Raw genomic sequence first — 23,402 nt, forward strand, 5'->3', positions numbered from 1 at the left:
GGATACAGGCAGCAGACGAAAGGGAGATATGATGGACTAATGAAGGGAAAACAATAAGCGCATAAGTCAGATTTCAAGGACAGTTTGGTTGTGGAGCAATACATTTGTCACATTAACCCCTTATACTGAATCTTAAGCAGAGCCTGGGGTGTTGTTCATAGTTGTCACAGAGGTCAGAATTTTAGCACTACCACTCCCTTAGGCTGAAGTGCCCTCCACTCTGCATTGAGCAGCTCCTTCAACAGAGGTTGGGGAGCAGCTCTATGTAGAGAGTGGAAAGCACTTAAGCATGAGGGACCACACCCCAGGTATGGTTTTACTGATTTCCAGTCGTCTATTTAATCCCTTTAGCAGCTCCGAGTGGTCAAAACTGTTGACAGACTCAGTTTAAGGATGGACAATGGATGAAGCAATAGCAATATCATCAGACATACCTCTTTTTGAAGTTGTTGAACTTTGCTCTGGAGAGAATCTCTTTCCTCCTGGATCAGCGTTATCTTCTCTTTAGCAGTCTCCTGTTCTGACTCACATGTTGCAAGTTGAGCTTCTAGTCTCTCTCTTGTTCTAGTCTGTGCCTGCATCTATTCACAGACACACGACAGAGGAAGGTAAAATGAGGAAACATTGTTATATGTACATTGGTCTAATCAAAATTCTAAAGCCACGGTCTCATCTTTGGTAATTGTTTCCAACAGGCTGCCCCGAAAGAGAAGAGCCTGCCGGAGTTCACCGGATCCGGCATTGCCAGATTCTCCAGATCACTGCCGGATCCCGATTGACTATAATGGGGTCAGGTGGTGATCCAGCCACTTTCCGGCATAAATACTGGGTTTCGGACGGACAAAAGCAGTTGCCTGCAACGTTTTTTTTTTTCTGGCTGACAGCCGGATTTGTGGAGGATCAGGCAGCTGGAGATGTGAGACTTTATAGGCTACTTTCACACTTGTGGCAGAGTGATCCGACAACCAGTTCTGTCGCCGGAACTGCCTGCCGAATCAGGCCATCTGCATGCAAACGGACAGCATTTGTAGACTGATCCGAATCAGTCTCACAAATGCATTGCAAGAACGGATCCGTCTCTCCATTTGTCATACAGACAAACGGATCCGTTTCAATTTTTTTTTTCACATTTTGACCGGTCTGTGCATGCGCAGACCGGAAGGACGGATCTGGCATTCCGGTATTTTTAATGCCGGATCTGGCACTAATACATTTTAATGTAAGTTAATGCCGGATCTGGCAACTGGTCCGGAATTTTAGACGGAGAGAATACCGCAGCATGTGGCGGTATTTCCTCCGTCCAAAACGCCGTTCAGTGACTGAACTGAAGACATCCTGAACAGATTTCTCTCCATTCAGAATGCATTGGAATTAAACTGATAAGTTATTTTCCGGTATTGAGCCCCTATGACGGAACTCAGTGCCGAAAAAGAAAAACGCTAGTGTAAAAGTGCTCTAAGGCATATCACATTCAGAAGTGCTGTTGTACTAGAGCTCATTCACAAGCCAGCTAGTGCTTTGTGGCCTTGTACCTTCTGTTCTGCATCCTCCTTTTGGATATTTAGTTCTCGTATCCCCCTCTCCATCTTCAGCATGCTCTCAGTCTGTGAAGTCTTCTCTGCCTGACATCGTGAGAGCTCCTCCTGAAGACCCATCCTTGTGGTCTCCAGATGTTGGACCTGAATAACAATAACAGTAATAGAAAGGATGGAACAGACTTAGTCAGCTGTACAGTTCAGTATTACTTAGGTTTCTGCATTGTAACAAAGGCTAATTACTGCCAGAATGTAAATGAATAAATGACAAGTGTGGTGCACTAAAAGATTCACCTATTCAATTTTATGGAAACTGTTACATGGGACTGCCACTCTAGAGATAGACAAAAGCTGGATGACAATGTCTGTAGTCATACCACAAGGGGGGATTTTCTGTTACCACTATTTCGGTCATCCTTACCTTATCCTCTGTATGCTGCAGTTGTCGCCTCAGGCCCTGCACCTCTTTACGCAGCCGTTCCACCTGCTGCTCCTTCTGGTTTAACTAAGAAAAATAGATATGGCTGCAGTTACTGGTGTTTCATGTGCAAACCACACAGCAGACAAGTGTCTATGTACCTTGCTCTCATGTAAATTGTGTTGCTCACTTAAAGCCAAGCTCTGGGTCTCCAGCTCGGCGTGCAGGGCTCCGGTCTCCTGTTCTAAACGCTGGCTATGTTCATGCAGCCGAAGTTTTTCTTCCTGCAGCTCCTGCAGCGATTGCTCCTGACTAACAAGCTGTAATTAAATGAGAACCATTAGGAAGCTATTCAGAGCCATAAACAAGACTCAGAACTGCGTCATACAACAACCATTCTACGGCTCTGAGCCATATTATATCTATAGCAGTGCCGGACCTGCTCTCGAGCTCGGTGAAGACTTTCCAGAATGTTCCGATGTTCCCTCTGCAGTTCTGTATTCTTCCTCTCCTGCCCCAAAACTCGGTCCTGCAGCTCCAATGCTTCTCTCTGAGAACTGCTGTACCTACCCCGCAGAGACGCTGCCTCCGCCTGCGCACTCTGCAGCTCCTCCTGAATGGAGATTAGCTGTAAGGAAAAATAAAGTCAGTGTGATAATTGGTGCACGCATATGCATCAGTGTTTCCCACCAATTCTGGGTCCGATTTGCTTTACTGTTGTAGCCATTTACTCCTGAATGCAAAAACATACAATGTCACTTGTAAGGCTACTTTCACAGGCGCGTTTGGTGCGGATCTATTCAGATAACACAAATGTCTGCATCCGTTCAGAACGGATCAGTTTGTATTATCTTTAACATAGCCAAGACGGATCCATCTTGAACACCATTCAAAGTCAATGGAGAACGGATCCGTTTTCTATTGTGTCATAGAAAATGGATCTGTCCCCATTGACTTACATTGTGTGTCAGAATGGATCAGTTTGGCTGAGTTTCTACAGACAGACACCAAAACGCTGCAAGCAGCGTTTTGGTGTCCGCCTCCAAAGCGGAATGGAGACGTTCTGTTAAGCGGATGCATTCTGAGTGGATACTCTTCTATTCAGAATGCATTAGGGCAAAACAGATCCGTTTTGGACCACTTGTGAGAGCCCTGAACGGATCTCACAAACGGAAAACCATAACGCCAGTGTGAAAGTAGCCTAGTAGCCTAAGAGATGTGCACATGGCTTACTTCTAAACTAGAAAATTGGATTTTTTGTACTCACCGTAAAATCCTTTTCTCGTAGTAGGCATTGGGGGACACAGCACCATGGGTATATGTCCAACTACCACTAGGAGGCACTAGACACAAAAAGTGTTGGCTCCTCCCAGGTGGGCTATACCCTCTCCACAGGCACGAGGCTATTCAGTTTGTACCAAAAGCAGTAGGAGAGAGAAGAAAAGCAAGGAACCAACAACTCCCGTACCGGGAAAGATCAAGAGACCAGCCCGGAGAAGCGGAAGTAAAAACATAGGGTGGGATCTGTGTCCCCCAATGCCTACTACGAGAAAAGGATTTTACGGTGAGTACAAAAAATCCAATTTTCTCGTGCATGGCATTGGGGGACACAGCACCATGGGACGTCCCAAAGCAGTCCCTGAGGGTGGGAAAAGAAGAGACGTGCCACCGGCTGGGCATACAGGTGCAGGAGAATGTGACCATGTGACCCAACAGGAAAAAACACGGAATGGGCAAGAGGTCTCATAACAAGGAAGAAACCTCAGAAGAAGCAGGGAAGACTGCCAGCACCCCAGGACAAATGTCTGGAAGAAAATCCCAAATGCAAGAAGGTGGCAAAAGGGAACACCAAGCGCAGCCAAGGGCTGGAGAAAAAAATTAGGACAGCACTGTGTGTTGGATCGACCCAACGCCCTACATTGTCTCAGACCCATAAACCTGTGGCCATCCCCTGAAAGGCCAGGGGAGAAAAGAAACAGGGAAGCACTGGAAACCAAACGAGTGAGGGAAGCCATAGCAAGGCTCACATGTGAAGGGAGAGGGACTCCCCTCACCGCAAGGCCAGGTGAAGAAGCCAAGCGCCCCATGTAAAGGCGAAAACCCAAGGCTGCTAGAGGAAACTGCCAACCCTTGGAGAAGGAGGGGGTTGTAGGTAAAAGCCAGGAACAAAGAACGATCGCTCCTGCGTCCCCAAAAACAGGAAACGAGGCACAAGCCTCCGAAAACAAGATAGCACTGTAAAGCGCAAGACCAGAGGAAACTCTGGGCATGTGAAGTATCATGGAAAAAAGGAACCAGAGACAGGCCCAGGCAACCTTGGCAGGAACACACTGGACTGACAGACATGGGAGTAGAAGAAGAGCACTCCAAACAGCCTAAGGAGGAAGGGGTCTACAACAGGAGGAGGTCCCTCCCGAAGGAGACCATACGGTGGAATTGCAAACCGTAGCACCAAACCACTCAATACCAGGTACTTTACGTGGGAGGATGGAAAAAAAAAAGACAAATCCCAAGAGGACCTCAAATGAACAGGGACAGGGACTCCAGAAAGGAGTACCCAGATGGGGTCACAAGGAACCAGGAGCTGAACCACCGGAAGACAACGCAAGCCAGCATATCCAGGAAAGGCGAAAAGAAACCGCCATAGGGGAAGGGACATTGGCCATGGACAACTAGCCGCACCAAAAACATTGACCAGCAAACCGTAAACATTGTCCCAGAGAGGGCAAGTACAGCAGCTCGGAGGTACCACAAAACGACAGACATCGATATGCATAAGGAATGCAGAAGTCGCCATGAAAAAACCGGGGTAGCCTACATAGAAATGTAGAAACCAGCTGCGACCGGCATACAGAAAACTTCCAGGGGGGAGAAAGTACCAGACAGGTGCAGACGACAGCAAGGTCCAAGAGGACTGCCCCTTCGCCATGTAGCACAACTAAGCAGAAAATACAAGGGAATACCGAAAACACCTGGACCCAGAAGGAACTACGGGGCCCTGTCCGATACCAGAGCAATCAGCTGAAAATTCAGACAGGTGTGTGTGGCGCTCAGAGGTCCTGTCCTTGACCCGTCAGGGAGGACGTCCAGCAATGATAAAAGCCGTGGACCCAGAAGGATACCGTGAGGCGGACATCCAGCGATGACCGAAAACCACTGCCGCGGCCGATGCTCACCAGCTACATGTCCAAACAAGGTAGAAGATCCAGTGGAGATCCTTGTACTACACCAGGAATGGCCCGCTCAGCAATAGGAAACAATGTGAGTACTCCCCTATAACATGGGGTAACGCGGAGCACAGCATACCGTAGGACCTTAAAGAGAAAGCAAGAGCAACTCTAGCACAAAGGCCAACAACCACCTGGCCATGGAGTAGGAGGTTGAATGAGGACCACCCGCCGGACCAGACAGATCAGTCATATACTGGAGCTACCAGAAGCAGCACTAGACCGATAAGGTGGGGGATGGGCTGACCCACCCCTGCCAGATATGGTAACCATGCACATGCTGAACAAGGGTGACCTGGTGCTGACAGTGCCTTGAGCGGCACAAGGAGACCAATGAGGACGACAGTAACGGAGTGGCAGACGTACGGAAGAACCAAACGGATGGAACCAACATCTGCAGCACAGATTAGAACCCGTGGGCAGAAAACACCTAGTAAGAAAGAAACTGTCTGGGCCACAGATCGCACCACAGGGCCCAGCACTTGGGGTACTACAAACACACGCCTAAAATAAAGGTAAAGTGGCTGCATGTTGCCGACCAAGGAGAGTGGAAACATAGCCACAGCATCTGGGGATGCGACAGCATTCGAAGGGTACAGGTACACAACCTGTAAAGTAGAAATATGGCTGTGAAGAGGAACTTCATTTAAGATCGAAGCAATGTGGCCGCATGGTGCACCCCAGACCCAGAGAGGTGCAACAGCAACTGCGTTAACAATGGAACCCATAGGGCCGCACGGTACCACAAAGAACAAGACAGGTGCACACTACAATCAGGTAGGTGCAATGGCAACAGAAACAGGGCCGCATAGTACACCATAGAAGCCAGACAGGTGTAACGGCTGCAGCATCAAAGACGGTTCAGGAACTCTACCTATGAAGGAAGTAAGATGGCTGTTTGGTGCACACTATGATGAGGTAGGTGCAATGGCCACGGCAACTGGAGGAGGCCTCAAAATCTCGTCCTGTAAGGGAGAGAAAATGCCACATGGTACACCATAAAGCCGGACAGGAGGAACGGCTACCACATCCGGAGATGGTGCAGGTACTCTACCTGTTAAGGGATCAAGGTGGCAGGGAACAGACAGGTGTAACTGAACCGGACAGGGGCAACTCTATGGCAATAGAAAGTGGCCTCTATATCTCGCCCGTAGGGAGAAATGTTGCCGCCTGGAAGACAATAGAGCCCGCCAGGGGTATCGACCACAGCACCGGAGATGGCGTAGGTACTCTACCTATGAAGGGAGCAAAATGGCTGGGAATAGACAGGTGCAATTTCAACGGCAATTAAAGGCGGCCTGTAAATCTCGCCAGAAAGGGAGAAATAGTGCCGCACGGAACACCATAGCGCCAGCCAGGGGAATTGGCTACAGCATCAGGAGATGGCGTAGATACTCTACCTATGACGGGAGCAAAGTGGCTGGGAACAGACAGGTGCAATTGCAACGGCAATCGAAGCGGCCTGTACATCTCGCCCGGAAGGGAGAAATAGTGCTGTATGGAACACCCCAGAGCCAGCCAGGAGTAATGGCTTCAGCATCTGGAGTAGGTGTAGGTACACTACCTATGAAAAGGGGCAAGGCAGCTGTACAATTGCTCTTAACTCCCCAACCTACAGGAGGCGATAGCCGAGCTAACCGCTTGCCCAGAACAGGAACCCCCTGTAATGAGGTAGAGTGGCGAACACCACCACCAGGATGGGGACCCTGTGGAAACACTCTCAAATATGTAGAGGATAGCCCCTGGTATAGGGGAACCAGGAAGGCTTGTCAGGGACAGCCTATGGCAGTGGTGCAGGCATCCCCCTGTTAAGGAGAAGGCGTACGTATCAGAGACACCGCGTAGGTGACTCAGTATGCTAAACACGGGGACGGCTGCCTTACCTGTGCGGTTGAATACCTGTGTGGTCAGGGGAGCACCATCCGAAAATCCACTAGAGGGGATACCAACCCTGGGTAGGAAAGGTTCCTCCGTCCACATTCGTCTTGACCTCCCAGAGGGCTTCTGTATGGAGGAAGACCGCCTGATGCTCTGTTCCGAGGGAATCGGCGCAGAGGTGTCCCCAGAGGCAACGGATGGGGTGACAGGAAGGATTCGTCACCAGCCTCAGGCCTGTCCTGGGGGGGATCCGAGGATGCCGAGGAGGGGTGGTACCCCGTTGAGACCACCCGAGGGAGTACCGTGAGCTACCCCTAGCCGAACCCGGGTGCAGGTACCCCTAACTGAGCGTGCCCCATCTGCAGGGAGGACCCTGGGAGGGCAGAGGTGGCCGCAATTTGGATTGGTAGCGGCCAGCGACACCGCCAGGGAGAGGCGGTCAAGGTTCCCATGGCATTGACACGGAGGGAGCCCATTCATGGGGGACCGACACAAAGGGATTGTTCGGGGAAAGGATCTGGGAAGAGGTACTGCACCCAGCAGGGACAGGCTGACCGCACGGCAGCCATTGTTAGACCCAGAGAGGTGCAGACAGCGGACGCACGTGAAAACACGTGGCGACCGAGGAGAGGCTGGGAGAGGAGATGCTCAAAAAGCAGCCAGCAGAGGCTGTCTATCCTGACCCGGACGCCCTGTTCCCCCAAAGAGGCGCTGCAGCAGCTTGTCCCCCCAAAAGAGGTGGTCAGTAGGGCTGCAGGGGACATAAAGCAATTGAGGGGAGGGAAGGGGTTAACCACCCCCTTCAGCAGAAAAAACACGTTAGCCCAGGAAAGGGTGAAGAGATAGCCCCTCCCAAGGGCCGGGCGGGGCTCAGAAAAGCCCGGGAAGCAAGGAGGAGGGGCCGGGAAGATTGCGGCCTAGCAGGCCCAAAAGCCGGGGCCTCGATTTATTAAGGCGGCCGGGAATGGAGCGAGGGGGGCGGGGCGAACCGCGGCCGACAGAGGGCCCACCGAATCATAAAAATAGGTGAGGAGGGTAGGGGGGGAGAAGCGACACCTAGGGACAGGTGGATCAGGGCAAACGGAGCACCTGGGAGCCGGGAACGGGCCACAGAAGATGAGGCCTAGTCCCGGCAGAAGCCGGGGACTAAAGTAGCGGAGAAGCCAGGGAGAAGACTGTGTGGCCAGGGAGGAGAGAAAAGACCAACCAAGGGGGAAGAGAAGGGAGGGGAAACAAGAATATAACCCCCCCCAGAAAAAAGGGGGGGTTGGCTAGGGGGAAGATGGAGGCTCCCCAGGACCCCCAGCTAAGGTGGATCCCATCCCCCTGGCCACAGGAGGGAACCTAACCCTGGGGCAGGGACACAGGGGAGTATACTCACCATCAGATATACTCACCATCCGATGTCTTCGGGCGCAGCAGGGTCACCCCTTCGGCAGACTCAACACGGAAACCGTGGGAATGCCGGCAAGCCACTGCGGATGCAGTCCGTGGGGACTGGGTGACCGGCGATGGTACCGAAGTACGCGCCCGCAGGGGGGCAACTAAAGTGGAACACGATGGAGCCCCAGCCTGCAGCAGGTATAACGGTGGAGAACACCGAGACCTGCGGAAGAGAGAAAAAAGAAAAGAATAAAAATAAAAAACAGCAGAACCTGCAAAAAAGCAGGACAGGTCTGCCTCCTACGGACACTAGACTAAAACTGAATAGCCTCGTGCCTGTGGAGAGGGTATAGCCCACCTGGGAGGAGCCAACACTTTTTGTGTCTAGTGCCTCCTAGTGGTAGTTGGACATATACCCATGGTGCTGTGTCCCCCAATGCCATGCACGAGAAAAATAGGTTTTCTTAAAAACCAGAATACCTATACTAAGGTTACTTTCTTTGGTCAACACATTAAAATATCTGTGGAGCCATGTCTTATCACTGTCACCCAGCTTTTCCATACTCTGAAAGGAAATACTTTCCACAGGATAGGGAATAAGTGTTTGATCTCTGGGAGTCTGACAACTGGGACCACCAGTGATCATAAGAACGGGGGTCCGCAAGAGCTGCCCCATGAGAATGGCTCGGTGCATCCTTCGCTACAATAACTTCTTTGGGACTGCAGAGTGCAGGGCTTGCAGCACTTGGGGTGGCCCATTCTCGTGATTACTGGGGATCCCAGTGGTCGGATCCACTGTGGATAGGGGATAAGTGTTATTAATGGCACAACCCTTTTAAATGGCAAAGCTGGTAAGCAATGTAGCAATTTGTAAGATGTTTTAGAACTGAACGGTTCTATTCAATGGGGATTGTTAGGCTTAACAGGTAAGACACCATTAGAAGAATTCACATTAATATTAGGCCTCATTACAAACTGGTCATCCACCCTGTGCTATATTAGGGTTAGATACTGACAGTGCCTGTGCAACAACCAGTCTCAAAAAGTCCATCTGTAATGCTCCCGATTACTGGAATTTTTGGATTTTGCACTAACCAGGAGCTTTGTGTCCTGCATCTCTGCTCTCATCCTGTGAATTAATGTCAGATGTTCACGCTCCGCATTCTCTGCTCTGTGAAGTCTTTCCTCCAGGTCATGTCTCTGGTGCAGCTCCCAGGCAGGCGGTGCCTGCTCCTCTCGTGGTATGTACAGGGACTCTTCCCTTATTTTGTCTATCTGCAGAGAAACAATATCAGTACCAGACCACAAAATAGATACTGCTTCAACCACAGGTAGAACATTTCCTTACTTCAGCTTCTAGTTCTCGTTGACGGACCCTTAGAGCAAAGTTCTCCCCCTCAAGCTGCGTCAGACGCAAGTTATATTCAGAGAGCTGTAAATTGGAAAAACATCCTATAAATAATGCACAAAGCAGATCTGGAACACATTGTTGAAGACAAGTAGTCCAGGGGAACTCATAAGGGGAGGTCAAGAATGTACAAATTGGATGCGGATGTCAGCCTGGATGGCATTGGACCCTTAAAGAAAGGCAGCAGAGATAAATACAGTCAGTGTAATAAAATGAAAGGTGAGAGATTTAATAACAGTATATTATAGAAACCTCACACCTTTCCATCTGTGCCAAAGTGATTTCAATGCACATCATGGGCAGCATGGTGGCTCAGTGGTTGGCACTGGTTCTAGGTTCAAATCTGACCAAGGTCATGTTTGTATGGGTTTCCTCCAGGTACACTGGTTTTCTCCCGCACAAAGACACAGTGGACTTAGATTGTGCGCTCCAGTGGGGACAGCAAGTGATGATAATGTCTGTAAAGCGCTGCGGAATATGTCAGAACTCCAATTCTTGGTGTGCAAATGCAATTACCAGCCCTAACTCATTATCGGAGCAGAATGTGTACAGACCCTTTATGAATTTGTACACTGCTCACTCTGCTCTCGGAGTAGGGCACAGCACTCAACCTCTCAGATTAAAAAAAATAAAAAAATAAATTTATTTATTTATTCTGAGGGGTTGAGTGCTGTGCTCTTCTCCGAGAGCAGAGTTTGTCAAATGATAGGTACCCTTTCAATATGGATGATTTTTATTAAGTGTGCTCTGCAAACCCTACAGTTAGATACAGAGCTGAATGATAATAAAAAATCCTGCCAGACAAGAAGTCGAACTTGACGGAGATAAAGTACCATCATGTACCACGGTCCGCAGCAGAGTGTCCATTACCTGTCTATGGGCTTCATCTCTCTGGGCGACACTCGTATTCAGGTCTTTATGAAGCTGCTGTATTCTACCATGTCTATGCTCCAACTCTTCCTGTCTTTCCCGCAACTCCCGCTGCAGCCTGTACACCTGCTGTTCTTGGGCATCCAACTGAACAAATAAAGTGCCATGACAGTAAGGCACCAGCAGGGGGTATATGTAACAGGTGTACTAGTAGAGAAATAATATGCCAATAATGATGTCATCATTACCTCAGAGGACAGGACATCTTGGGTGTTTTGTAGGGTGAGCAGTTCATTCTGAGCTGCCCGAAGTTCTGCATCTCTTCGATCCAACTGAAAAATAAGGGCGGGAGGATTATTGAAAGCGGGTATTATAATGAAGTAACCTGTAAAAGGCAAAGACCGCAAAACCGGATCAGTTTTTCCAGAACACTTAGGGCCGGATCTGGCATTAATGCATTTCAATGTAAAAAAAATTGGATGGAGAGTGCGGTATTTCCTCTGTCCAAAAACCGTACAGTGACTGAAATGAAGACATCCTGATGCATACTGAACGGATTGCTCTCCATTCAGAATGCATTAGGATAAAACTGATCAGTTTTTTTCCTGTATTGAGCCCCTAGGATGGAACTCCATACCGGGAAAGAAAAACACTAGTGTGAAAGTACCCTTAATAATGTATCAAGATGTGTGAAAAAAGGCAAGCTTGAGGAGGTCCTCTCACTTCAGCAAGGAAGCATTTATCATGTAGAGAATGTTAATACAAAGCACTTACTAATGTATTGTGTTACCTATCTATTTGGGAAGCTGGTCTGGGAGGATCACAAACTCCAGCAAGCCTTTTGCGTGCAGCCGGCCTGCCGACCTAAATCTACGGTTGACTGCAGTAACTTCAGTATACACTGGCGAAAACTATAACAGCTGACACCAAGTGGTGGCGGTAAGTCGCAAATTTTAAACACTGCTCACACTGCCGTTTTTTATATATGCAGTCGATGTGTTTTGTGCACAGGCAGCAAATTTAACAGCTAATATTAAGTTGTGTTAAACAGTCTTCACTTTGAACATTTTCCCGAATATAAGTGTACACATTGGTGAGGAAGGGGCAAGCTGGAGCAATACAGATACAATTACAATTGACTAAGTGATCGGCAGATACTTCAATGAAATGAAAGTGTTGGGATTTTACAAATAACCCTGATCTACAGCTATGCGGATATCTTCCAGCTGAAACAAAGTGACATTTTTATGACATGTTTATGTTCTATATTACTACAATAACAACTTTGGTTATGCTATTATTTTAACCCCTTAAGGACCGGGCTCATTTTCACCTTCAGGAGCAGGCCATTTTTTGCAAATCTGACCAGTGTCACTTTGTGTGAATAACTTTAAAACGCTTTTACTTATCCAGGCCATTCAGAGACGTTTTTTTCGTCACATATTGTACTTCATGACATTGGAAAAATGGAGTCAAAAAAATTTATTTTTATTTATAAAAAAAAATACCAAAATTTACCCAAAATTTGGAAAAATTAGCAAATTTCCAAGTTTCAATTTCTCTACTTCTATAATACATAGTAATACCTCCAAAAATAGTTATTCATTTACATTCCCCATATGTCTACTTCATGTTTGGATCATTTTTGGAATGCCATTTTATTTTTGGGGGACGTTACAAGGCTTAGAAGTTTAGAAGCAAATCTTGAAAGTTTTCAGAAAATTTCCAAAACCCACTTTTTAAAAAAGGACCAGTTCAGGTCTGACCCCATTTTAGAAACTACACCCCTCAAGGTATTAAAAACAGATTTTACAGACGTTGTTAACCCTTTAGGTATTCCACAAGAATTAATGGAAAATGGAGATGAAATTTCAGAATTTCACTTTTTTGGCAGATTTTCCATTTTAATCATTTTTTTACGCTAACAAATCAAGGATTAACAGCCAAACTAAACTTATTTATTGCCCTGATTCTGTATTTTACAGAAACACCCCATATGTGGTCGTAAACTGCTGTACGGGACACACAGCAGGGTGCAAAAGGAACGCCATATGGTTTTTGGAGTGCAGATTTCACTGGGATAATTTTAATTCGCCATGTCACATTTGAAGACCCCCTGATGCACCCCTAGAGTAGAAACTCCAAAAAAAGACCCCATTTTGGAAACTATGAAATTTGCAGTTCTGTTGGTACTATTTTAGGGTACAGATTATTTTTGGTTGCTCTATATTTTTTTTGTTTAACATTTTTTGTTATTTACAACGTTCATCTGACAGGTTAGATCATGAGCTATTTTTATAGAGCAGGTTGTTACGGACGCGACAATACCAAATAGGACTATGTTGTTTTTTTCAGTTTTATATAATAAAGCATTTAAAAATATATTCTGAAAGCCATATCTTATGTAGGGGCTCATTTTTTTCGGTATGAGATTACTGTTTGATTGGTACTATTTTAGGGTGCATATGACTTTTTGATCGCTTGGTATTATACTTTTTGTGATGTAAGGTGACAAAAGAAATGGCTTTTTTTACACCATTTTATTATTATTATATTTCTTTTTTACGGTGTCCACCTGAGGGGTTATGTCATGTAATATTTTTATAGAGAAGGTTTTTTACGGACGCAGCGATACCCAATATGTCAATTTTTATTTTATTTACACTAATATAATTTTTGAACCCAAAAAAAAAAAAATATGTTTTAGTGTCTCAATAGTCAGAGCCATATTTTTTTGGGGGCGATTGTCCTATGTAGGTGCTAATTTTTTTGCGGGATGAGGTGACTGTTAGATTGGTACTATTTTGGGGGGCATACACCTTTTTGATCGCTTAGTGTTGCACTTTTAGTGATGTAAGGTGACAAAAATTGCTTTTTTTTAAAATTTTTTTTACACCATTTACATTTTTTATGGTGTCTATTGGACGGGGTGGATCATGTGATATATTTATAGAGCCGGCTGTTACAGACGCGGCAATATCTATATCATGTGTGCTGCTTCTTTTTCATTATAAAATTAGGATAAAGGGGTGTTTTTTTTTCTGTTTTTAACTTGAAACTTTTTTTTATTTATTTTTTTATTGAAAACACTTTTTTACACTTTCTGTCCCACTCTGGGACTTCAACTTTTAGGGGTCTGATCCCCTCTGCAATGCATTACAATACATCTGTATTGTAATGCATTGCCTGTTAGTGTATGACACTGAGTCATACACTAACAGGTTGCCTAGGACAGTGTTTCCCAACCAGTGTGCCTCCAGCTGTTGCAAAACTACAACTCCCAGCATGCCTGGACAGCCTTTGGCTGTGCGGGCATGCTGGGAGTTGTAGTTTTGAAACAGCTGGAGGCACACTGGTTGGGAAACACTGGCCTAGGAGACGGGCCTGAGGCAGGATCTCCTCGGCTCCAGTAGAAGGCAGGTCCCGATGCCGTGCAAGGCATTGGGCTGCCTGTTCACATATGGAGTCCCCGCCACAGCAGCGCGGGGACTCGATGCGATCACTCAACCACAAATAACTTCTATGTCACGGTCAGCGCGGACAGCGGCATAGAAAGAGTTAATCTGCAGCGATCGCCGATACGGGGTGTGTGTGTGTCACAGGACCCCCCTCAGCATTGTCACAGGATGCCTGCTGAATGAATTTAGCAGGCACCCCGTTCCGATCACCGCCCGCCACGCGCTGGTGATCGGAAATACGCCCTGTGTCCGTAAGAGGTTAAGTTCTGGTACATCTATTGGTGTTCCTTGTCGTTCTTGAAAACGCTACATCTGAGATAAATATTGCATGCTGCAGATTCTTTTTACATTTCAAATGAAGCACACAGTATACACATTTAAAGAGGACCTTTCATGGTTTTGCATTAATTGCGATTGCTGATGCTGCCACCCTGCCTGATTTTTTTAAATATTGCTCCTGCGCCCCACTGTGCTCCCCCCCGCCCAGTTTTCGCACTCAGTATGCCAATACCGAGCATCGGTACAGGCAGAAGGAAATGCCAGGGTTTCTCAATCGGCTCCTCCTTCTCCTTGGCTGTGCCGCGATCCAATCACAGCGGAGAGTGTCACAGCCAGGGAGAAAAAAAATAAAAAAACTCACCTTTTGCCTAGGTGATGCTCTCCGCTGTGACTGGATTGCGGCACAGTCAGGGAGAAGGAGACCCCCCCATTGAGAAACCCTGGTGTCGTCACCTGCCTGTACCGATGCTCAGTATTAGCATACCGAGTCGGGTCACACAAGGGCAATATTTAAAATAAATAAATCAATCAGGCAGGGTGGCAGCATCAGCAAGTATGCCCGCAAGTAAAAGGTATTTATTGCAATTAATACAAAACCATGAAAGGCCCTGTTTAAAAAAATATATAAGCTCCATAGAAAAAAGGAGATTTTTGTATAACTTACCAGTTAAATCTCTTTCTCGCTCTTCCTTGGGGGACACAGACCTTGGGTATAGCTCAGCTCCCTAGGAGGCGTGACACTAAGTAAAACTGTTAAGCCCCTCCTCCATCAGCTATACCCTCAGCCTGGAGATAGAGGCTACCAGTTGCGTGTCTAAGTAGTGAAAGGATAACAACCAATAACGGAAACAACCAGCCAGCAACCCAACGGGGCGCCAGACCATAACCCTGTAACCAAACACAGAAGGGTGGGTGCTGTGTCCCCCAAGGAAGAGCGAGAAAGAGATTTAACTGGTAAGTTATACAAAAATCTCCTTTTCTCGCCCATTTTCCTTGGGGGACACAGACCTTGGGACGTTCAAGAGCAGTCCAAGAAGGGAGGGACCACAAACCCAAGGCGGAACACCACCAGAGCATCAGGAAACCGCTGCCTGCAAAACCAGGCGGCCCAAAGCAGCATCCGCTGATGCATGCGTATGCACCCTATAGAACTTTGTGAAAGTGTGCAGAGAGGACCAAGTGGCTGCTTTGCACAACTGTTCAGCCGAGGCCCGATGCCTCTGCGCCCAGGAAGCTCCGACTGCTCTGGTGGAATGAGCAGTGACGCCGAAAGGCGGAGGTCTGCCCTTGGCTCGATAAGCCTCAGACACCGCCAGTTTAATGAAACGGGCAATAGCCACCTTGGAGACAGCCAACCCTTTGCGCGAACCCTCCGGAACCACAAACAGGGAGTCCGTGCGCCGAAAGGACCCGGTGACCTCCAAGTAAATCCTCAACGCCCTGACCACATCCAGACGGTGCAGTTCCCGTTCTCTGGGGTGGGAAGGAGAGGGACAGAGCGACGGAAGGACGATGTCCTCATTGATGTGAAAGGCGGAGACCACCTTTGGCAGGAAAGTCGGGACAGGCCGAAGCACAACCTTATCCTGGTGGAAGATCAGGAAAGGTTCGGAGCAAGAAAGAGCCGCTAACTCCGACACCCGTCGGAGAGACGTGACGGCCACAAGAAAGATGACCTTGCAGGACAGAAGGCGAAGGGAGACCTCCCGTAAAGGCTCGAAGGGGGCTGATTGGAGCGACGAGAGCACCACATTCAGGTCCCAGGAAGGAACTGGAGGGCGGTACGGCGGAACAGAGTGAGCCACCCCTTGTAAAAAGGTCTTAATTGGCCCTAGAGGGGCCAGGGGACGCTGGAGAAGAATAGACAGCGCCGAAATCTGACCCTTCAGAGAACTGAGGCACAGCCCCAGGTCCAGACCCGACTGGAGGAAGGACAGGATTGTGGGAAGAGAAAACCGGAGAGGTGGGATGCTCCGGGACTCACAGAACCCCAGATAGGACCTCCAAACCCGATAGTAGATCCTAGAGGATACGGGCTTACGAGCCCGGATCATGGTGCGGACTACGTCCGCGGAGAAACCCCGTCGCGTTAAGACGGCGGTCTCAATAGCCACGCCGTCAAACGTAGCGAGCCTAAATGCTCGTGGAAGATCGGTCCCTGAGAGAGAAGGTCTTCCCTGGAGGGCAGTGGCCACGGTGCGTCTGCCAACAGCAACATTAGGTCGGCGTACCAAGACCGGCGGGGCCAATCCGGGGCGATTAGAATCGCGGGGACGCCCTCTGCCGCGATCCTCCGAAGAACCCGTGGCAGGAGGGGAAAAGGAGGAAAGACGTACAGAAGGGAGAATTCGCGCCACGGAAGGACGAGCGCGTCGGCGCCGTATGCCTTCGGGTCCCGTGCCCTGGCCAGGTATAGGGGGACCTTGTGGTTGAATTTGGAGGCCATGAGGTCCACGTCGGGGCGACCCCAGCGAAGACAAAGGGCTTCGAACACCTCTGGGTGCAGGGACCATTCTCCCGGGTCGATGGTGGACCGGCTGAGGAAATCCGCCGCCCAGTTGTCCACCCCCGGGATGTAAATCGCAGATAAGGCCGGCACGTGCGTCTCCGCCCAGAGGAGAATGAGGGTCACCTCTTGCAGCGCTGCGAGTGCCTCCCTGATGGTTTATGTATGCCACAGCCGTGACATTGTCCGATTGGATCCGAACAGGGTGGCCCCTCAGCAGATGGGTCCAGTGTCTGAGGGACAGAAGAATCGCCCTCAGTTCCAGAATATTGATTGGAAGTCTGGACTCCGATAGAGACCAAACGCCCTGGACGGACCGGGGAGGGAAAACCCCCCCCCACCCCCGTAAGCTGGCATCTGTGGTAATCACCAGCCAGTTCAGTGGAAGGAAGGACTTCCCCCTTAGAGGGATATGCAACCACCAGCCGAGGGAAGCCCGAGCCAGGGGAGGCAGAAGAAAGGTCCTGTCCAGACTCCTCGGTGATTTGTCCCAGGCCGACAGAATTGCCCTCTGAAAGGTGCGGGATCGGAATTGTGCGAACGGCACCGCTTCGAAACAGGCAACCATCTTTCCCAACAACCGCATGCTGGATCTGAGGGAAGGGCGGTGATGACGAAGGAGACTGCGAACCGACCCGCGAAGGGCCAGACGCTTGTCCGACGGAAGGCGGACCTCCGCCAACTCTGTATCCAGGAGCATCCCCAGGAAGATCAGCCGTCTGGAGGGGGTAAGGGAAGATTTGGGGTGGTTGATAATCCAACCGAACCGCGTCAGGGTCTCCAGAGTGAGTTCCACACTGCGGGATGTCAGAGAAGGAGGGTGCCTTGACCAGGATGTCGTCCAAGTATGGGAGAAGAAAAACACTTCTTGAACGTAGAAGGGCCAAGACAGGGGCCAGGACCTTGGTGAACACTCGAGGAGCCGTCGCCAGACCAAAGGGAAGGGCGACGAATTGGAAGTGATCGTCCCCCACCGCGAAGCGCAGGAAGCGGTGATGACATGGAGCAACCGGAACGTGGAGGTATGCATCCTGAATGTCGATTGAGGCCATGAAATCCCCTCTTTCCAGGGAGGCCACTGCGGACCTGAGAGACTCCATCCGGAATCTCTGCAGTCGGAGAAAACGGTTCAGGCGTTTTAGGTCCAAGATCGGACGCACTGAGCCTTCCTTCTTGGGAACCATAAAGAGGTTCGAGTAGAACCCCCTGAACCTTTCCGTCGGAGACACGGGGGCGACGACACCCTTGTCCATTAGAGAGTGAATGGCCGCGAAGAAGGCGGCCACTCGTACGGGATCTCGCGGAGGACGGGATCGGAAGAAACGGTCTGGCGGAATGGTCGCAAATTCGATTTTGTATCCGCAAGATACAATCTCGAGCGCCCATGCGTCTGAGATGTGGGCCCGCCATACGTTCCTGAATAGGAGAAGGCGGCCCCCCACCCGGGTGGGTGGGGGCGCACCTTCAGGCAGAGGGCTGCTGGCCTGTGGGAGCCCGTGCAGGCTGGGACTTGCGCCAGGTAGGTTGCGTCCGAAAAAACGGCTTCTTGCGTCTATCCTGGGCTGGGCCAGAGGAAGAAGAACTGGCCGCGGGTCTAGACCCGGTGGGCTTGCGAAAGGACCGAAAACGGGACGAACCAGCGCGACCACGGGGGGCGCCCATTGGCCTGGACTGGGGGAGGTGAGTACTCTTCCCACCCGTGGCCTCTGATATAAGTTCGTCCAGACGGGTTCCGAACAGGCGGGAACCCGTGAATGGTAGGCCGGCCAAAGAGCGTTTGGAAGCGGCGTCCGCCGCCCAAACCTTCAGCCAGAGTTCCCTCCTGACAGAAACTGCCAGGGCAGAGGAACGGGCAATGAGGGCACCCGCATCAAGGGAGGCCTCACAGACGAATTTTCCGGCCTGAACAATTAGTTGGGCTAAGGAACGGAGGTCCTGAACAGGGACGTCCGACCCTAACTCCCGTTCCAGTTGCAAACCCCATTCAGAGACCGCTTTGCCAACCCAGGCGGAGGCAAAGACCGGTCTAAGGGCCGAACCAGAGGCAGTAAATATGGCCTTGGAGAGGGATTCCGTACGACGGTCCTCAACAGACTGGAGGGAAGATCCGTCCTGTACAGGAATAGTAGTGCTTTTGGACAGGCGAGCCACGGGAGGATCAACCTTAGGCGGGGATGTCCACGTGGTCACAGAATCCGCTGGAAAGGGATAACAAATGTCCAGCTTTTTGGGTGTAATAAAGCGGACGTTAGGCCGAGTCCAAGCCTTGGATACCACAGAAGAAAAATCAGCGTGTATGGGAAAAACCTTGGAGGCCTGTTTGGGGCGGAGAAAGGACACGCCGGCCTGTTCAGAGCTGGGGGGGTCATCGTGTAGCTGAAAGGTATCACGGATGCTAGTGACAAGATGCCCCACCGCGGACGCCAATTTGGACGGAAGCTCTGAGTCCATGTCCACGTCCGAATCCGCCAGTTCTCCCTCAGAAAGCGTATCCCTTTGAGAGGATAGACTTGACTGAGCTCGCACGCATGGCGGAGAGAGCGAAGCATCTGGAGAAGATGTGCGCTCAACCCTTGAACGTTTCTGAGTATGCCGGGCCCTGGAAGATTCGCTGGGAGGCAGGGAACCAGTGGGGGCGGCAGAAACGGTAGTCCCAGCGGGTGCGACAGGGATTGTGGCAGCCTGCGGGAGAGGCGGTCTATCCACGAGACGGCCCACTACGTGTGTAAGGCTTTCCACCGCCTGAGACAGAGACCTAGCCCAGTCAGGGGGTTCAGAGGCACCGGGGGGCGCAGCGGGAAGCGGGCCCTGGCACCGGGGCCTGACATGCAAGGCAATGCGGCTCAGATTGCCCACGCGGAAAAAGTTCCTTACAGGCGGTACAGGCATGGTACCAGGGTTTGGGGGCACCTGTGGGATCTGACATGCTGAAGTGTGGTTGTACTCTAATATAGAGACCACAAAGGGTTATAGCAGCTATGACCAGGAGGGTTAGGAGAGGGTTAACTGTCCTACCAGTGCCTCAGAAGAACGTCAGGAGATGGCCCAGATCAGCAGCAGCAGAGAAGCAGTGAACAGCAGTGAGCAGCAGAGAGCGCCCACAGAAGCCGAGCGATGTACACAGGAGGTTAGAGTCCCCCACCGTGTCCCAGCTTCCTGTCAGGAGTGAGGAAGCGCGGGAAACCTCAGCAGAAAGCACGGGGAACAAGCTCCGCCCCCTCCAGCGCTTGAAATGTCTCCTGTGAAGGAGAACGTAGCTCCGCCCCCAAAATGACGCGCGCGTAAGCCCCGCCCCCTGCCGGGACCGCTAAGCCCCGCCCCCGTTCTCGGCGGGAAGGGGGAGAGAGAGAAGAGAAAAATGGAGTCAGCCCCGAAGGAGGGGGGGGAGAAAGATAGCAGCGTGGGGGGGAACGGCGTGGGGGTGCTGAGGATGCTGCTGTGCTGCATTGTCCTGCAGATGAGCGCTCAGAATGAGCGACCACGGGTGCCCCCCTTACCCAGAGGGGTAGATGCTGCAGATAGGGACGGGGTATGGGCTGGAATAGCCATCTCACCGTCCGACGTCTTCACCCTCAGTCCTTTCCAGCAGGGTCGCCCCTTCAGCCACTGGCACCGCAGTGGCAGGAAGCTGGAAGAGGGGCTTGGCGTGCGGGCGACCCCCTAGCTGGCGGGATGTAGGGGAGCCATTGCTGCCCAGATCCTCCTATTGCTTCTGTGGGGGAGGCAGCAGTGCGGATAAGTTGGCACTGGCGCAGCTCAACCCCGGGAGAGCAGAGAGGTCTAATGCGTCTCTGGTATCCCTAGGAAAAAATAAAATAACAAAATTAGAAGAAAAAGTAAAAATAACAAGGAGAAAACAGCCCTGCAGTAGCAGGGAGTGTCTTGCCTCCTTGGACACTAAGCTAAAACTGGTAGCCTCTATCTCCAGGCTGAGGGTATAGCTGATGGAGGAGGGGCTTAACAGTTTTACTTAGTGTCACGCCTCCTAGGGAGCTGAGCTATACCCAAGGTCTGTGTCCCCCAAGGAAAATGGGCGAGAAATATAAAGTAACGTTATTTATCTGTGACCTCTATTTCTTTTTTTTCTTTATATTTATTTTCCATTAGTATTTTTGCCACTGCTATATATTTTTTTATTAAATGTGGATCCACATGAGTACATAACTGCAGGACCCGAAGTTTGATAGACTAACTGGTATGGTTTTATGACATTACACCTATTGTGTTTTTTTATGTATCGATCTATGCATACATTTAAATAATATTTTGTTATTTGCTTTATTTCTATATTAAAAATACATCTGCTCATGTTTGTTTTGAGCTCCTGCCCATTATTATATGGGACTTAGGACCCGGCTTCGCAGGGGTATATTTCATCTATTTAATTTAATATTTGTGTGTGACGTTAAAAGATAGACAGTATCTCCCATAACAGTGACCTCTACAGCACCCCGCCCCTTTAACAGTGAACTCCAGTCCCCCCCCCCCTTAACACCCCCCACAGTGCCCTGCCACTTTAAAATGGGACCTCCACAGCAGCCCATCCCCTTAACTTTTACCTTCACAGCACCCCACTCCCTTGACAGTGACCTCCTCAGGGGCCTACTGCCTTAACAGTGATCTCTACAGTACCCTGCTGCATTAACAGTGACCTCACAGTACCCTGCTGCCTTAACAGTGACCTCACAGTACCCTGCTGCCTTAACAGTGACCTCACAGTACCCTGTTGCCTTAACAGTGACCTCCACAGCAGTTGCCCCTTTAATAGTGGCCCCTGCCCCCTTAACAGTGGTCTCCACAGCGGTCTGCCCCCTTAACAGTAACATCCACAGTGAACTCCTCTTTAACAGTGATCTTCACAGCACCCTGCCCCTTTAATGCCAGGGCTACACGATGACGTGTCGCGTAACATTTTGTCTCACTGCGACAGGTGACATGCTGCGACTGACATGACAGTTGCAAAAAATCCATCCAAGATGGATTTTTCTGCGACTGTCGCGTTGTAGTATGTCACAGTGCAACACCATAGACTATCATTATAAAAATTGTCGCACGACACATGTAGCAGTGTAGTTGTGTCCTATGTGTCGTGCGACGTCTTGTCGCTGTCAGGAATAAGGACCGCCTTATCCATAGTTATTATAATGTTTGCTGTGATATTATATGTTTTATGGTTATATGTCGTAGTGTAACATATTCCGGTGTGACTCGCATTATATATATATATATATATATATATATATATATATATATACACACACATACACATACACATACACATATACATACACACATACAGTGTGTATTTTTATTATAAGGCCATCAGCCATTTATGAATTGGTTTAAGGCTGCATAAAGAGAGTCGAGCTGTCTGCCTCGGACCTGGGAAACAGCCAAACTGCTCCCCGGGATGTAGTTCGCACAGAGCTGCTAAGAAGGATGGGCCCGTTTGCTGGTCACATCTCAGGACAGGGGACTGCAGACTCTCTGGCACCTTTTGTCAGCAGGGGGCATCCTAAACAGAGAATTAACAATAATTTGTAATCCTTCATAACTTGTTCAGGAGGGGGCACGTCCCCAAAATCCAGCTCATCACCTCTGGTATGATGGGGGCATCGCATGGACACCAGACACGGCATATTTTGGATATTTTCATACCTGGTCCCTAGATGGCCAGGGGGGCAAGCTGCATGTGTAATGAAGTCCAGCCCAGAGGGGCTGAGTCAGAAGTGTGAGGGAGAATCCCCCTCAGGCCTGCCCCTTGAGGGAAGACATAAAAATGTAATCCCTGGGATATTTGTGTGTCTCAAAGTGGGAGATCCAATTGAATTGGTTTGTGCACCATTACTCTGCCCAAATCTCCTGGGAGTAAAGGACTTTTACCACGCAACTGCTAAGTATCAGAACTTTCTATCTTTTCTTCTTTTTTATTTTACAATTGTTTGACATTTATGTATGTCTCTTGTTAATCATTTTTTGAAAATAAGTGCTGTCCATTTTTCATACATTAAACCTAAAAGTTTGATGGTTTGTCTTGTAACCTTAAGAACCTGTTAGCTCCATGAAGAGTGTGTGTGCCGTCTGAGGCTGTATGTTGTTTTTCCGTGAAGCCTACTATTGTGTGTGTGTGTGTGTCTGCTTGAGAGTGGGACAACCCACAGTGTCCTGTCAACCCTATAACGGGCAGGTAGAGGTGGCAACAGTTTCGCGCTATTGCGTGGGTGTGCTTGCAGGCTTCAGGTGGCGATTTATGCTCGAGTTACGGCCTTGTGCAGGGCACAAAAGCGTGTGAGGTGAATAGGCCTGAAGGGCTTGGGCAGCACTTGTCATATGACGAGGTGGGCTGGTCCCGGTACATAACAGTTGTGCGACACATGTCGTCATGTAGCCCTAGCCTAAAGCTGTCCTACAGCAGTGAAGAAAAATGGCTGGGTTGTAAT

The 23,402-nt window shown here is 49.5% G+C and overlaps 1 protein-coding gene across 3 annotated transcripts in view; it reads right to left on the reverse strand.

Annotated features, from left to right (window-relative positions):
• PMFBP1 (polyamine modulated factor 1 binding protein 1) overlaps positions 1–23,402 on the reverse strand; it is a 148,007-nt gene that overhangs the window by 37,023 nt on the left and 87,582 nt on the right. For 2 of the 3 annotated variants that reach the window (XM_044270983.1, XM_044270985.1), the window contains exons 8-16: positions 10,968–11,051; positions 10,720–10,866; positions 9,790–9,873; positions 9,537–9,716; positions 2,393–2,581; positions 2,115–2,273; positions 1,957–2,040; positions 1,533–1,679; positions 435–581 (exon numbers count right to left, since the gene is read on the reverse strand). In XM_044270983.1, coding sequence (XP_044126918.1) covers positions 435–581; positions 1,533–1,679; positions 1,957–2,040; positions 2,115–2,273; positions 2,393–2,581; positions 9,537–9,716; positions 9,790–9,873; positions 10,720–10,866; positions 10,968–11,051 — 1,221 coding nt within the window. The remainder of the gene's footprint in view (positions 1–434; positions 582–1,532; positions 1,680–1,956; positions 2,041–2,114; positions 2,274–2,392; positions 2,582–9,536; positions 9,717–9,789; positions 9,874–10,719; positions 10,867–10,967; positions 11,052–23,402) is intronic. The other variant, XM_044270986.1, reaches the window with a different exon arrangement.

Source organism: Bufo gargarizans, chromosome 10 (assembly GCF_014858855.1).
Source record: "Bufo gargarizans isolate SCDJY-AF-19 chromosome 10, ASM1485885v1, whole genome shotgun sequence".
In the NCBI taxonomy this organism is placed as follows: domain Eukaryota; kingdom Metazoa; phylum Chordata; class Amphibia; order Anura; family Bufonidae; genus Bufo; species Bufo gargarizans.